The sequence below is a fragment of the Netta rufina genome (genome assembly GCF_964035555.1).
Source record: "Netta rufina genome assembly, chromosome: 12".
NCBI lineage: Eukaryota > Metazoa > Chordata > Aves > Anseriformes > Anatidae > Netta > Netta rufina.
Window position 1 is genome coordinate 13,448,720 of NC_140135.1, and position 17,461 is coordinate 13,466,180.

Consider the following 17,461-nt stretch of genomic DNA (forward strand, 5'->3'; position numbering starts at 1 on the left):
CGCACCCTCAGGTGCGGGGCAGCAGAGCCGGGCCGGGGGCGGCCCAGGTAGCAGGGGCGGGGCGGCTGCCACCGCCCTGCCGAGGCCGCTCCCCGCTCGGCTCGGGTTACCTGGGCGGGCCGCGCCGCGGCTCTTCCCGTCTGGCCCGGCCCCCGCTACGGGAAGTGGGAGTCAGGGGCGCGCTCGGACGGCCGGGACGGCGGAGCCATGGATCCCTCCGGTCCCTTCGGAGCTGTGCTGCGGGGCCGGCTGCTCCTCGCCGTCTGCTGGGCGGTGGCAGCGGTAGCGGCGGCAGGTGAGGAGCTGGCCGGGCTGGGGCTGGGGCGGGGGGCGGTGATGGGACCCCCCGGCCGGTTGCGAGCAGCGCGCCGGGCTCGCTCCGCTCCGCTGCCGGCTCTGCTGCCGGCACCGCTGCCTCACCGCCGAGCGCTTCGCCCGCAGGGCCGGGGCCGAGGTGGCCTCGCTGCCCGCCCCAGCCCGTAACCGGCTCGGGGGCCCCTCGGGGCGAAGCGCCCGGCGGCGAAGCTGCGGTGCCGGCAACGCCGTGCGGGGATCTGGGGATCTGCCGCTGCCGAGCGGCTGCGGGGCTGGTGCGGGCCGTATGGCCGGCGCGGGGACCTTGGTGTCCGCGTCCTGAAGTCCAGCGCTTTCGTTTCGTGGTGGAAATTGCCTAAGCTTTGGACTCGGAGCGTCCTCGGCGTCTTACAAGACAGGGGAAAGGGGATGCGTACAACTCGCCTCTTCTTTCTCTCTAAGGCAGCGTTTGATAGGGGTGGCGAATACCTTTAAACTCTGTCTTCGGTTCCCGGGGCTGTTTCTGTCTTGAAAATCCAAGCAGAAGCCCACTGCCTTCTCTGTGCGTACGTCTTGAGGCAAATTCCTGGAAATCAGGAAGGCTGTTGCTGACAGCACTGGAGAAGCTGGGTTTGTTGTTTACTGGAGCTCTGTGCACGGTTTTCCTTACTGTACTTCTTGTACCTTGGGTTTGCCATTAGTTTTGCTTTCCTTGCTTTTGGAAGCACAACGATTTAGTAGTAGGAAAGAAGAGTGAATGCGTGAGAGGTTTAATAGGAAATGGGTGAAGCCTTGATCTGTCTTTGCCGATTTTAATGCACCAGCACAGTAACAGGCGTTAAAGAATTGCTATTTTTTTTAACTGGCTGTAATTCAATTTTATAGGATGAAATCAATCTTAAGAAAATGTAGGAGGACAAAATGCAAGTAGAAAGTATTTTATGATATCTTACAGTACTTGAACCATTCATCGATGTTTCCATCTTTAAAATAAAACGTTCAATTTCTGTTGTTTTTTTGTTGTTGTTTTAAATGCGGGATTGCTTCCACTGATCTCTGCTACAGTTATTTCCACACTTTTTTAGAAACCATTACCGTGTTGTTGTTTTTTTTTAAGAGTGAAATTATAATGTCTTTCATATGTCTTGTAATTTGTCTTTGAGGTGTTTTCTTAAAGTGCTGTGCCAATGAGATTTTAATAGCAAAAGTATTTAGACTGTATATCCCATATTTTTTAAAAATGGGACTGGCCAAGCCTATAAATAAAAGTAAACATTCATCTGAATATAACATTAATCTACACAATTCTTAAACTTGTGCTTTAACCTAAAACTTTTCAGATTTATACTTTTTATGTAAATATGACTTATTTATTTATAAATTTTGAATATTCACAGTTCTTACTCTGGGCAGTTAGAAATCTGCAAGCTCCATTACTTCTCACCAGACGCGTTAAAAGGAAATGTGCAGAACTTCAGGACGTCAGTCAGAAAGAAAACTATATATTTTTTTTAATGATTTGTGGCTTTTGTAGGTAATAACAAAAAAGTTAATCATGAGAAGAGAATGTTTGGAGCTGTGTAGTTATTTTGAACAAATATGTGCTGGTTTTTTGTTTGTTTGTTTGTTTTTTGTTTGATTGCTTAGATGTTTTAAAGGACTTGGGCAAGAAACACTCAGTATTTGCGAAGTCAGGCCCTGATGCTGTTCACTAGAGAGTTTGCTAGTGGAACAGGTAATAGGTAAAGATATTCTGTCTAGCTGACTAGGTTTAGTTTTCAAAGAGGAGGGTTTTTTTCTAAGTTCATTGGCTCTGAAAAGCTATGTGTTCTCTTCTCTGCTTCTGTGTTCACCATTTAAAAAAAAAAAAAATCTTGTAAATTTTAAGCATTCAGAAAAGCTAGGAATAGTCAGAATAAATGAGCAAATCCTAGTAACTATTCTTGTTTCTTTGTGAGCATAGTCACATGCATACATGGACACACAAATGGTGATAGCGTCTGATCTCTGCTATTGCCTGTTCCTTAGCTATGTCTGTGAAACCTCCAAGTGTTTCATAATTCTCAAGTTTCAGCAGATCTGACTCCAGGGAATGGAAGATAATGGTGTCACAGACATTTAAGGAAAAAATCTTGCTGAAAGAACCTTTTTTGCCTTTTCATCCACCCTCTTCCTTATGCTAGCAGCAAACTGGATGGGAGATTGCATCTCAGCGTAACTATTTGCTGTTTTCATACATATTTCCCCAAAAGTTGGAGGGGTTTTGAGACAGGTTTCCTGGGATGAGCAAGACCTGCAGAGCTGTTGATATCAATTGGAAGTGTTTATGAAACTGCTGCATAACAGGGATGCTCTCTTTCCACAGACAAGTGGGTGGTGGTGCTTCAGTGGTGATACTTGTAAATGCAATCAAGAAGCAGTCTCATTTGGCCTCTTATTAAATATCTTTTAATAGTACACAGAGGGGAGGGAGGCGGGGAAGCTTAATCACTTTCAATTTCTTAGGGAATTACCAGTTGCGAACTTTCTCTAGAATTTGACTTAGACTCATACTTTAATCTTTCATGGCAATTTTCTACTTTCTCTCTCATTTGTGTTCTTCCTTTTCTAATCTGACCTTCGAGCCGTGTGACTGGATATTGAGTAGACTGTGACTCAGTGCACAAATGTGAGGAAGGTTCAAGGCACAAATGGATTTATCCTGGCAAGTATTTCTGAGTCATGGCTCTTCCTCAGCTTCTGTCTTGTTTTTGGGGAGGTGAAAAAATTTACCGGTGAAGTGCACCAGCAGTAAATTACTGTTTTTTCTCACACTGATTTTGCTCACTGTGCATGAGTATAGCATTAAAAGTTTAATAGGTGAGTAATTGAAAAAGTGGTGTGGTTTTTTGGTTGTTTTTCTAATATCCTCGTTTTTGCTTATATTGGGCTAAATCATGATTCTAACTTACAACTGCTACTTGTGAGTTTTGTTGTTTGTCTTTTTGCAAAGTTCTCCTTCAAAAACTGTATTGAAGGATGATTAGTAGTAGAATAAAGCATTAACTGTTTCTCATAATTTAAATGTATTTACTAAAAATTGGCATGAATGATGCAAACTCACAGCAAGAAAGAACTGAAAAACAAGGGCACTTAGATTCATCTTCCCTCTTCAAACATAAATTTCATTGCAGCATGTAACAACATAATGCACGTGGTAATTTCCTTTAAAAAAAAAAAAAAAAAACATTTGTGTGTGTGTGTGTGTTTCTTATAATTATTTAAATAATTAATTGACTCTGTTAGTTGGAAGAGTACAAACACTTTGGACAGTAACTTATCTGATAGCAAGCAGGAACAGACAGAGTTGAGAATTCATTTGTGTTCTTCCTTTTCGGAGAGTTAAATAAAAAAATCTATCAGTGATGAAATGTACACCAACAGGATTGTTATACTGATAATTTCTCCTTTCTTTTAGGAGCAAAAGTTCTTCCACCTCCATCCAACTTAAATTATTCATTTATCCAAATCTGTACGTTAAATTGGACATGGAATCCCCCAGAGAACATCAGCAGTAGCTGTGACCTGGAATATTCCAGTGACATAGTGATTGACGAGGTCCCTCAGAACCAAAGAGTAAGTTCTTTATGTCTTAAAGCTGTGCTGTGCTCCAGTGAATATATTATTGTGATAAAACTATGTGTGTATATGTTTATATATATAATATACATATATAAAATGTAGTTTTAATATAACCTTTAATTCTCATCATGGGATCAAAACCTCAAAAATGAGTCATACCAGCATGGTATATGGAGACTAGAAAAATCTCTCTGCCGCTCTCTGATAATCGAGCTATGACTGATAACACAAGTACAATAATAATAATGTAAAAAGACTTGTTTCCATCTTTTTTTTTTACAGCCTTTCAGGAAAATATACAATATACACACAGAGCAGTCTACATGTATAAGATGTAAATGTGAATTTGCAAAGGTCAATCTGCTTCATTATGAGCTCAATTCAAGAAAGAGGTTTGCACATTAATCTTGGTGCAATTGTAATTTGACCGTTTAGAGGCTTTTGGAAGTAATGCCAAGTATTAACCTATTCTCACGTTTGCTCTGTCCCAGCACTTGGTGTTGTGTTAGGAATACAATATGGAACAATTATTTTTTTTTTTTTCCCGGAAAAGAAACTATTCCTTTAAGGATGCCTCCTGAAATAGTCCTTTGTTGTTGAGCCCTTCTTGTAGGTTTATGGCCTGATATAATGGCCTCCTTACTGTGACTGCTGTATTCTTTCTGATAGCTATGGGATATCCTGGACTTGAAGTAAGACTGCAGTTTCATAAACAGTTGAGCGGATTTAATGGCTGGACACTGCTAAAAGGATGATATTTCATTTTTGACATCCCCTCCTCTAATGATCTTTGCCAGACCTTTATATGAGCCAGTTGAACTTGCCAACTCAGCAGAAACCTAAAGAGATTACCTCTTTAATAGGTTCATTAACAAGTTGAAAGTCTGCTTGGTTTACAAGTGGAACAAATTTGTCAAAAGGTTTACCAAATGTTAAGGTCAGCAGCAGTAAAAGAGCCGTTGGACAGTTTCATGAAACAGGATAAATGAGAGTGTTTTGTCTTGTTGTCTTGCATTACAGTTGGTAGAATGTAGTTTGTTAATAGCTGTTAGATTTCCTTGCACTTTCATTAGTGCAAATATTATTTCTATACACACAATGCATGAGTGGTTATACCATTCTTCTATTATAACAATTCTTTTTATCTTGTTTCTAGTCAAGTAAGAGGCATCACCCTAGCCAAAAATGATTAAGAAAGCGCACGAGAAAAGGTTTATCCTTTTGCTTGCACAGACACATTCTTTCTTCCAAAAATAGAAGCTCATGGACTTCTTGGTCCTGCTGTGATGTCACTGTAATTAATAGCTGTTTGTGGATTTTTTTCTTTGCTTCTTATGTCCTTGTAGACTCTTTTTATCATTTTAGATGTTCTTTCTGTATGTGTGTACATGTGAATGTGCAATGTGAAGGTTACATCTGTAAGCTACTTTCTGTATAAGTGTAGTATAACCAGGTGTATTTTGCATTACCCATGCAGACTTACTCTAGGACCATTTTCCTCCACCTTATACTAGTTCCTTGGTCTCTCGCTCCAGTTAGTAATAAATATGAACATTAGCCACAAAGAGAGGTTTTCCTTTGGTGACTTCTGAGTGTGCCTGATAAGGAAAAAGAAAAGTTAAGTGACACTGAGACTTCCATGTTATCAGATGTTCATTTCATTTGTCTTTGAATTGCAGCTTTTTTGATGGACTCTAATGTATTTTCATTTTAACAGTAATTTCCATGTATTTGATACGATATACCAAATGCTATGGTTTTCTTTTTCCCCATCTAAACCTAGCAGTGGAGTAAGAGTCTCTTTCGCGTGACGGATACGTTCTTGAATGAGGAAATGCGTTTCAAAGTGAGAAGTGAATGCAAGCATGATAATGCCAGTGAACCAAGCCGATGGGTGGAGACTTCTGTTCTACCAAAAGGTAACATGTAAAAAGGCAAGACTTGAGACAGACATGCCTCTTTTGGACTGAGGAGATGTAGTTTTATCTGTGCTATTTTAACAAAATATCTTAGAACTATATCAGAGTAAAATGTCTGAGAGATACTAGAAGCAATGGAAAGGTCAGTTGACAAAGCTTAGTAAAATGACTTTGATATGTTTAAACCAAAGTACTTTTCTGACACTTAAAATGTTACAGGCAAGCTTTTAAAATTTCAGTGCACTTCCAAGACATCCTGATTCCCATCACTAATCTTGTTTCTGCCATCCTGTGGTTGTGAGATGAGAGAACTTATGTTGATTAAGTTTGCTGACTTATCATTAAAATCTAAATATATTTTCTATGATTTCTCTATACAAGCAAGACTACTTAAACTACATTTGTAAACGTTGGAGGGATGAATCTAGCAAATTTAACAAGTCTGTGAATAAAAAAGGGACTTAATTACAGTAAGGTTCTCTTTTTTGAAAGGTAGATGAGTGAATAGCAGAATGAGTAGAGAAAAATATTTTCTGTTTCTTGTCCTCCAGAAATGAGGGCTACATTGCAAAAGTTATGAAGCAGGCACTAAGCAAAATTGTTTCATTTTTATGTTCTGTAACTTGTTTAATTTCAATATGTTGAAGAAGTCAAATGTCTAGTGGTGTATGGGTGTCAATTAAAAATTCAACTTAAATATGGACAGAAGCAACACTGGGGTTAAGAGCTACAGGTAATTTCCGTATTTAGAATATTGAGAAACTAATACTTTGTCTGGAGAAGATAACTATAAATACTATTTTTATGGAGATGTCTGTAATAACTGTAACAAAGCTTAGCACTGTCCCTATAAGTGGTAATTACTTTAATTCTTTTTTAAAGTATCAGTAGTTTAATAGAAACAAAATATTTTTTCTGACTCACCACCTTGTGCTTAGTGTCAGATAAGAGTAGTAATTCAGGCATCGTGGAAACTTTGAGATTCAGTGTTACAGTAAGCTGACATTTAGAAGTTGTCCTGGTGAGATTTCAATAAACAACTGGATTTATTGCGCTGAGACTGCAGGCTGAGAGGTAACCCATCTTTGCCTTTCAAACATGTTTAGTTATGTAAAAAGGGATGCTTTACTTTTGGAAACTGAGATAAGAATTTGCTGGCAAAATAAATGTTGACATCTTTCAATTTTCTTTTGTAGGTATTCCAGGGACTGCTGCTGTTGGTTTGAACTGTGTTTGGCACAATTTGGAGTACATGGTTTGTAAGTGGCATCCTGGAGAGAATGCAAGTAGCGATACCAATTACACTTTATTCTACTGGTTCGTATTAACTTTTTGTTGCCAACCCTGTTAGTGTTAATCTGTAGTTTTACATTACTTAAGTTTTACTACTTTATTTCCTGTTGTTTTGAAAGATCCCAAAAGCACTGCATACAAGTTAATGTTGGGTCCTGTCCAACAGAAAATTTAGCAACTGAAGAAGTTGCCGCTACTGAGTCTGTTTGGGAAGCTGATATGTTTATTATGTGAACGATTTACTGCTTCTGTAGCTCTTTTTAAAAATAACTGCTATTTATTTTCTATTTTTTTTCTAATTGTGGATTTAAACAAGGAGAAAGAACTGCACTAAAACAGTATATTCATTCCTTTCTTTAAAGCCCAATAAGCATGGGCCGTTTAGGTCAGAATCACTCACTAATTCATATATCAGCTCTTAAATCATTGGAAAATGGTATGGAAGCATTAACATCTAGTAGTTCTGTTTGTATCTTCTATGTCATAAATCACTGATTTGCAATGAAAGTAATGAACATCTTTTTATCATCATCCATGCTTGCAAGCTGACTGCCATAAATAGACTCTTGTTCCAAAGGAACAGAGTTGTGGTGTGAGCAAAAGCTTGGCAGCAAGATCTGTGCACACTAATCTATGCATACTTCTGCATGTTGATGGGGCTTGTGAAATGCCAGGTTGTATTAGTTTCTGTAGAAATATTGAGGTTTTATTTTTGTAAGTCCCTTGTTGTAGTTCTTAAATCAGCTTTGTGTCTTATCTGAATGGACTAAATAAAATTTTCCCTCCTCAGTGTCAGTCTCACAGGCTAACTGTTCTATTTAATGCAATTTGACAGCAAATAGCGGAAAACTTCCTGCATTAGTTAAATGCTTGTAGGACTGTTTTCTAACAGTCTAAACTGATACTCACAGGAGGCTTTTTTGTTTATTACACCAACAGTAACAATGAGAAGTTGAAGATCTGAATTTGTAGGTATATGGATACTTACTGGACTAATGCTTTAGATAAGAGCTAAATGCTTTGATCTTATCCCTTAATATAAGATATGTAGCTGCAGCAATGTCAGAGTGATTCGATCTGTTGCTTAACTGAATTTATGACAAAAATAATTGAAAGTCAAACACCTTTTCTCCATTTCAGTCCAACATTTTGCTTAACAAAAAAAAGATACTCTAAAATTTTAAGGCTGAAAACTAAGGAAACAGTTGATTTTTTGACTGAAAGATGCTTTTTCTATAATGCAGGAGAGGTCATATTTTTTTATTTATTTTTTTTTTTTTTACTAAGAAATGACTGAAAAATGACCTGAAAAAATACTGCTTCATTTTATTTTATGTTATTTTTCTTTAATGTTTTCTTCTAAAATGTATCTTTTCATCCAAAGTGAATATAATTATAACAATTGCATAGAACAAACAAATCCTGACAGTACAGAGGAATAATTGCTGAAACAGAGGCTTACTAGAGCAGGTTGATGTCCTTACATAGCTCTGTCTGCTCTGAATGCCTCTCGTCTTCGTCAGACCTGGAGTAGAGAGATGAGAAGGACAGATAAAAAAAGGGGGCCTGAAAACAGGACAGGCAGTTCTGGCTTTGGCATCCCCTGTATAGAGCGGTGCGAAATAGGGGAATTTTACTCCTATTGTGCTCCTAAATTGATCCCTGGTTACTGGTTTGAGAGACTGATTCCCTAATTTTCTATGGAGGAAAAGCTACTGGAATATTTTCAGTGGAATCTAGGGAAGACAGAAACAAGGAAGAAGGTAGACATTGCTTCTCAGTTATAGGAAGTGAATACTGACATTTTGAAAAGCAAATGCATGCAGTAGGTGAAACTTGACCATCTGAAGCAAGAGCAGCAATGCCTAAGGCATTGCTGAAGGATGTTGGTGATTTCATCCTGTTACAAGTGAAATTCTGTTGATGGGAAGTGATCCAGATTGGTTTGATTTAATTTTTTTTTTTCTCCTGATGTTGTTTTGCACCGGGGAAAATGTGAACTCAAGCTGAAAACAACCATTATCTTTGCTTGGATATATAAACACTGTGACCTGTCTCTCATTCTGATTTTGCACACTTTATGAAAATAATATTCTTCCTAAAGCTTGATATAAATGAGAAGCATCTTACTTTGTTTAGCTTTAGTTTTATATATGTTATAGTACAATACAAGATCAGTCTTTAGAATTCATAACAGGTTTAAAAAGTAAGCTTACTCCCTGCTGTCCTATTCTTTTGAAATTTTTAAAAATATATATATTATTTTTATTCCTATAGGTTTGATGGTTTGAAAAATCCCAAGAAGTGCAAAAACTATTCAATAAGCCAAGGAAGCTTTGAATGCACATTCAGTCTTACCTTCCCAAGGTTTACTAATACTTACCCAGTTATCAGTATTTTGATTAGAGATGATTCAGAAGAAATTAGGCCTGTGTGTGCAAGTAAAAATCCTACCACCCTTGGTAAGTTTAATGCCACATAGTGGGGGGCGGGGGGGGAAGAGTGGGGTGGGGAATAAATCTTGCTGGTATATCAGTGTGCTTGAGAAGCTTGCCACTTGTAAGCTGTGGATCAGACAACATGGTACATTCTCTTCTACTGATCTTCTGATTTAGAAATTAAGTAGATAATCTATAGTTTTTTATTGGGAGGTGGGTGGTTTTTTTTTGTCATTTGTTTTTTGCTCTCTTCTACTCCTGCTGTTCCATTGTTTTTATTCCTTTATTTTTTTGGTGCTAGCTTTTTTCCTCTTTCTGTCGCTAAATTGTATGCATAATATGTGTAATAAGTGTAATAATAAGTGTATGCATAATATGCCGTACAGGACTTTAACCACATTTGTAACCAGTGAAATATAATTTTTAATTATTTCTATTTTATATTTCAGTAAAACCTGCTACACCAAAAATAGTTGAACTATCATATGTTAATGGTGGAATATATCTACAGTGGAGTGAATCAGATGCCTTTCCAGCAAACTGTCTCTATTATGAACTGAGATATCACAATGGTGATCTGACTGTTGCTCAGACAATTCGAGTAAGTTTTCATTACTTACAGTTAACAGTGTGTTTTTTTTCCTGTGCATCTTCTATAATTTGTATTGATGTTCATAGTGAATTTTCTGTTTGAAAATGAATGATTGCATATGCTGCATGTGAATGTGTCTGTCTGTTGTACTAGCTGAAACTTGTGTAGATTGAATATGTTTTTCTTCCATATGATAGTTTTCTGGTAGTAATATCTATCCAACATAATCTGTGTTTGTCTTCCAAATCTTTACCATCTATTATTGCAAAGCAATAACATGTAAAGATTCTCTGATAAAGAAGTATTTATTAAACCAAATAGCACGTAGCTGGGAATATACTGCAGTGTGTATAACCTGTTTACTTCTCTTTGGTATGGAACTTTGGTCTGTTCTTGTTGTATTTGCATGCTATTGGTCTGCTCTCTGCCTTAGATGATATGACTCATACCATAAAGCAAAATTAATTGCTGATGCACAAAAGAGCACAGAAAGTGATACAGAAAGTCAAGGGGATGAAAAGACTGAGGGTAGGAGGCAGGGGTGGGAAAAAGTGTGTACTCTTAGATATGCCAATTTTGACATAAAAAATATTGTCTTTGGTGTCTGGATGTACTCATGCCTGAATATGCGTAATCAGCCTGACTGCTGTCTGATCAGAATGGTAAACAATATGGTAAATTTAAATGAAAAGTGTCAGTCTTCTCCTGCAGAGCTTCTGGTTGTGTGTACAACCTAAAATCTAGCAAACCTGAATTACATCAACATTCAGAAAACAGGCCTCTTGGATCAAAAATAAGTGAAGTTCCATCTCAGCCATCTGTAGAGGCATCACAGAAGACTTTTGTATGGTCAGAATTAGATCAACATTGTTACCCTGACAGAGAGGGGAAGGCAGTGTAAATCAGGTGTTTCTCAAAAACAAAACAAGAGGCTCTGCTCCAGACATAGTCTTACTTTAATCATTTATGCCAAATGGTGTATAATAGGTATAGCACTGAGTCAGTTCAAATCTTAGCTTTGGAATCTCTATTTAGGCAGTCTTTGCAGGTTAAATGCTATTACATCATTTTTTTAAGAAGTTTGGTATTCACAAGTAGATCTTCCATCTAAACATCAAGAATACATTAACTGCATGATGAAAATGGGCTTGTAAATGACTGAGAATATGTTAGTAATCGAACAACCTCAATAACCTTTTATTTGTATCCTAGGTTACATCTAATCGTACGTCAATTCCTAGTGTTGATTTTAATAGCAAGTATACCTTCCAAGTAAGAGCACAACCAAAGCCTGAGTGTTACAGCAGTAAGCTCTGCAGTGAATGGAGTGAAGAAAAGAGTATTGGTGAGAACAGTTGTTCCTTGAGTTTGAACTTCATTTTTCATCTGTTAGTAATCTCATACTTTTGTCTGCTAAGTAAATGGGAGTCCAAGATTATCTTCCTATGTACTAGCAAGGGACTTCTGTTACTACATGCACTAGGATATATATTGATGGGGTTGCTATCCATTTAGCTGTGCAATAAGTTCTTTCTAGAGCTGTTGATTTTTCAGACCCAACTCTATTTTTCATTGTCTTATCAACTGTCTTTACATTATAACATCATATTTTGAGAAATGAGTTCTTGCCTACAAGTTAGTGTATTTGAAAAACATTGTCTCTGAATTAGAAGCTTGATTTATTGTCACTATTCCCAGAAAGCTTCCCAACACATCCCTAAACTTCAACAATTTTTATATTCCAGGTGAGAATCCAGACTCTACATTCTATTTTGTTTTAATAGTCACCATTCCATTAGTAGTAGCAGTATCTACAATAGTCCTACTAGTTTATCTTAAGAGGTAGGTAATTATATTATTTTATTGTCAATACATTATTTCTGATTAATTTTTTGACTTCCATTATAATGCATCTCTTCTAGATAACTGCCCATGTTGTTACATGTTTCAACAGTAGCTGTTTTCTGAGTAACATGCATGAATAAGAAAAATGGCAATGCAATCATACCTCAGTCATTAGGGTTATAGACCAAATACATGCTCTGTTTCCACTTTGGTAACATTGCTTATATTTGCTTACAGTTAGATTCTTGTAGCGTGGACATTACATCCCCTCTCTTTAAGCAATGAAATCCAAATACAAAATTAAGCTAATACATATATTTTATGGGATTAAAAAAATGGGCTACAATTGCACAGAGGATAAAGGCTAGCCAGTGGTATCAAAGCTGATTCCACACATTTTCTTGACTGCACCCGGGTATTACTTTGAAATAGTGATTTTTAAATTAATATGTCTTTCTTCTAAAGCTTTTCTTTTTAATTTTCTGAAGGCTTAAGATATTAATTCTTCCACCAATCCCGGACCCTAGAGAAATACTTAAGCGCATGTTTGGAGAGCAGAATGAGAATCCCCAGGTTAGTAAAAAGTTGTTTGGACACCTTGTCTATCGAGCTGGAATCTATAAGTTTCCAGTTTTCTTTTTCATACTAAAAATAACAACTTAATATATGTAAGTATATCATGCAGACTAAGTATTTACAATGGAAAGGGTTGTACTGAAACAATTTCCCAAAACAGAGGTTTTTTTCCTTAAATTGCTTATATTTTTTCTAGATACATTAATAGAATTTCATTATTCTGCTACTTCACAGCCTGATAGGCCCTCAAATTTAGGTTGGGTCTTTTGCAACTGCACTAAACTTTTCATGAACATTAAGGTCTTTGCTCATGCCTCATATTTCTGATGCTGAATAAAGCTACTCATATTTGACTTCCAGAAACTTCCACTTGGCCATCAGGATCATAACTGCTGTAGTTGGTGCACTTTGTCTTACAAGTGCTTTGTCACAAGTAACACTGTTCTTGCCTCAGAGTATTATCTTGATCTTCTCTGTCTGTTCAGGGTCTCTGAAAACTGGGCTAAGTGCATACATTGTCACTCATCTGCCTTCCTGTCTGGCCTTCACACATTAGCTGTAGTTGGGATTACTCTGTTAAGGTAGAGGCCAACCTTCAGTTCTTCCTTGTCACCAGAAAGCATAACCCTTCTGTCAGCTGGGACTAAGTTATGCCCCTGAGAAAAATGATTTCTTGCCCAGTTATCTTTGCCTCTTCACCATAATACACACTGTATGTTGTGAAACTGCTCTTACTTTTGGGGGGTTGAAAAAAATACTTACTATGAAGGAATTCTGTTTAAAATGTTGTTCCTCTCTTTCAGAGCTGTGCAAAGGATGATTCTATGAATGCTTATGACAAGTTAATCAAGGAAGAAGAAATTCATTCTTTAATTTTAACAGAAACTACAGAATCCTCTAATTCTGAAAAAGAAAACCGATAAACTCTGCCTCCCCAATGATAGATAAGGAAAGACTTTCATACTTGCTACTTTACCTCAGGTGACAATGTAGATGTGAAGAGGCCTGTGAGACATTCACCACCAACTTCTACCTTATGGAGTCTTTTCTGAGCCTTATTTCTTTGATGCTCAGAAGATGAGTTGCTAATGTTGGCCGTTCCTCCATCTCTGCTAGAAAATTCATCTTGGATCATTTGAGATGAATATGTACATAAATTTCATCTAACTGCATTGCAGCATCTCTTGTTCTAGCTCCAACCAGCTCTGCCGTATTACTTGTTATTTGCACTTGTGTTTGAGCCTCACATTAGACTGTAAATGTTGGCTTTTCTTGGTTTCATTGTTTTTAGGGTTTTGCTTTGCTTTGTTATGTTTTTGGAGCAAGCACTGTGACTTTAAAGTATTTGGCTCTGTTTTGCGGCAGGTGAGACAGCTTGCTTGCAGTAGGTGAGCTGTCTCTACTCATACACGGAACTGTTGCCAGATAGGATGCCAGAGCAATGGACCATTTGTGAATGGCTTATTTTGAGTGCTACAGGGCTTTTTTTTTTTTTTTTTTTTTTCCAGAGGACATTAATAGACTGACATTCATAAGCTTTTAGTTGATGTGTTTCAGCTGTGGGCTGATCAAACCCAATAAGAGGATTGCTTTTTCTTTAAAAATGTGTGTGAAAAGCCTCATCACCTTACAGCTGGTATTCAGACTATTCATATAAAAGGCTTTTATTTTTTTATTCTTTCAAGCGCCTGTTTTCAGATCTGAGGCCTTCATGAGCTTCTTGGGTTAATCACACTTTAAAATTGTAAGAAGAACTCTTTACCTCTGTTGTGCAGTGGCTGATACCTCTGTATTGACTGTCACCGGACTGTGATTCCGCTTTGGCCATATTGGCCTGAAAGTATCTGATTTTTAGAAGCTGAGTCATCTTGAGTCTGTCTAGCAAAATTACCAGGATGGATGCATATGTCCAAGGAGCTGTGTACAAATTACTGAGAAAGATGCTAAACCACAGAAACTGATGAATTCAATGACTTTAAAATTCATCCTTACTGCTACGCTGATGGATTTGTGGAAAGAAAATGTGACAACCTTGGCCTGCTTTCTTGGGGACGAATTTTATTGTTTCTATAGTGACAATGCTTTAATTTTAGCATCTTCTCTAAGGACTTAGCAATTAAAAAAAAGTTCTTATTTGACTTCTAAAAAATTTTCTTGGATATTTGCTGCTGTACCTTGATGACTCTTTTGGTTTTTAAATCATGAATTGTTTTGTTTTCATGTAACGGTTTTGTTTTGAGGTTTCTTTACCCAACAGAGTCCAACAGAAACTTTTTTGATACAACTGTGACACTTCTCTGCTCTGAGTTCTGAGCATTGGTTTCTAACATGCTGCAAGGATGTTAGCAGAAGTACTTTGATTGTACTGGAGGCAGAAAGTAATGGGGAGAAAGGGATCCATACAGCTGGTTACTGTTGAGGAACTTGTTCCTCCCAGTTCCTTCAATAGCTAAGTGCAAAAGCATTAGTCATTGAGACACAGATTCTTAGTAGACTGGGAAAAGATCTCCTCGGAGCTTCATTTGGAAACAAATTCTGTAGCCACTGAATGTTGTAAAATTCAGCCCTCTCCTCAAACTCAATTCAATCAAAATCCTGAAATGAAATACTAATTTTTAGAACATGTTGTTCTGTGGGAAGTAGAACTAATAGAGTTTGTATTTTTAAGCTACAAATGTTTATCCTTTATCCTCCTATATATTTCTTTCCTCAATAAATGCAGTTCTTTCCTCAGTCCCCACTGAACCTCTCAAATATGCAGTTTCTTCCACATTTCTTATCTTCCTCTGGTTTCTAGTGGTAGAAAGGGGAGGAGAAATGTAGCAGAACTGGCAGACCACGTAAGAGCTTAAATCTTTTACTTACAAGCAGGCTAAAAGAAAAGACACTATAAAAATTGGTTAATGAGACAAAACAAGAAGTCTCAGGGATTTCAGTGAGATATAATGAAACTCAGGTTATATAAAGTCAGCTAGCAGCGCTATTTGATATTCCAGAGGTAAAGGAACAGTGTGGGGGAAAGGGTTATTCATTTCCTTCATCAACTTCACTCCCACTCCACCGCAACATTCACATCACTATGGAGAGATAACTATTTCTCAAATCTACCTCATCTCGAATGTTGCTCATTGTAGATCACTAGACAAACAGAAACATATAATTTCAATATCAGTAAGCATAACAGCTTTAAGTTTTGTGGCTTTCAGTACAGTAGTCTAAGAAGATGATCCTTGGTACTTTACCCTAAGTTCATTTGACTTTGTTTTGATGTTTAAAGTAAAGCCAAAGCTCTTTTGTTTGTGTAAACAAACAAACAAAAAAAAACTTCATAAAGCAAAAAGAGGGAAAAACAGATGAAGTACTAGGCCAAGAGGAAAGCTTAAATGCAAAGGATGGTCTAATCAGAATAGAAATGTTTGGGTAATACTTTGTTTTTTGAATAATAGTAATTGACACACTTCCTAAGGATGGACTTCTTGAGCCTGTGTTTTGACATACAAAGTAACTGTTCAAGTTTATTTTAATCTTGTCTTGTTTATGGTTATTTTTTTCTAAGTTTTGCTATCATATGTTTGCTCTTTGTTGCAGTTACTTGATTTGTAAGTTTGTTTAAGGAATGAATAAATATGTTTGAATGTTTTTCAATATGGATACATGGCATACTCTTCCTTGGTTGAGAAGATAAATTGAGACAGAAAAGATGCCAATGGTTTAATAAGAAAGTGTTTAAGGCATGCGAAACAGAGGGAGAAAAAAAGTGTTGCTTTGTCTTCTTTCTGTGAACTCAGCCTGCACAATCAGTGGGGAATGTTGGGGCTGCCGTTTTTTGGCTTGAGTAATGAAACGGAGATAGGGCTGTGCACCAGGGGGGTGGTCTTGCCCTGTGCATGCTCATTGCAACACTACTTTCTTATATTGGCATGTTTTTTTCATAATGGTGTAGAGAAGTAATAAAATTCTCAAACTGAAATTTGACTGAGTGTTCTGTAACCTCCAGTGTAGTTCAAATATTTAATGTGCTGTTGAAGTAATTGAAAATGTCAGGTTGCTAACCTGATGATAGCCATTGCTTAGTTGCTTACACCAAAATGTGTTCAAGTGCCAAATAAACACATTAGTGATGGATTATTTGAAAGATTCAGTGAAAGTACATTTTGTTCCCTTCAGTTCAGTGAGCAGATACTTCTGCTATTTAACTTCACAGCTTATTCTTTAATTTTGAACAATCTGTTTTTTATTTCTACAATGTTTATGGCAGTAATGGCCACTAATTTTAAACATTCCCCTCCGATAACCTTTCCCTATTTTAATACATTATGTTAAATACAAAACAAATGATGTTTTCTGTATTTGGAATGTCTATAAAGATTAAACACTTTGCGATATTTTAAATTAATTTCAATTAAGGTATGACATCATTGAATAACTTTAAAGTAATGAGTAGATGGACACTGAGTTGTACACCAAGGTGTTGTGGTGTTCAATAGGTAGAAAGAACTATTCACAGTTTGGGTATTTCCATTCTCTGAAAAATCTTCAATAAATTTAGTTCTGAATTGGCACTTGAAATGTTCAGAATTTCCATTGGAAGGGAAATGTCGATTTACTTTTCATTTAAAAAAAAAAAAAAAACCTTCCAGTGTTAGAGGGATTTTCCCCTTGCCCCAAGAAAGAGGAGGAGGTAGGTGACTTGAAGCCCAGGTACGGTCAGGGTGCAGCATAAACCTCCCTCCTGCTCCCCCCAGCACTATGTTTGGCAGCTGCTGAGTGCCTGAGCTCCAGGAACAGACACAGTGAGGCTTGTAAGAACAAGAGGTCTGTCAGGGTCATTGAAAACTCATCATGGTGATTTCCAAATACTTTGGTTTTGCTCACTTGCTTTA

The 17,461-nt window shown here is 37.3% G+C and overlaps 1 protein-coding gene across 2 annotated transcripts; it reads left to right on the forward strand.

Moving 5' to 3' along the window:
* Positions 1–205: 205 nt before the first annotated feature.
* IL13RA1 (interleukin 13 receptor subunit alpha 1) lies at positions 206–16,541 on the forward strand. Of its 2 annotated transcripts, none has more exons than XM_084294242.1 (10): positions 206–295; positions 3,752–3,909; positions 5,699–5,834; positions 7,031–7,151; positions 9,405–9,589; positions 10,015–10,166; positions 11,370–11,502; positions 11,903–11,999; positions 12,491–12,575; positions 13,382–16,541. In XM_084294242.1, exons 1-10 carry the CDS (start codon positions 208–210, stop codon positions 13,499–13,501), a joined length of 1,275 nt encoding a protein of 424 aa, XP_084150368.1. In that variant the 5' UTR covers positions 206–207; the 3' UTR covers positions 13,502–16,541. The 2 variants fall into 2 exon arrangements, with proteins under 2 accessions (XP_084150368.1, XP_084150369.1); XM_084294243.1 differs by having other exon boundaries at positions 5,702–5,834.
* The last annotated feature ends 920 nt before the right edge of the window (positions 16,542–17,461 follow it).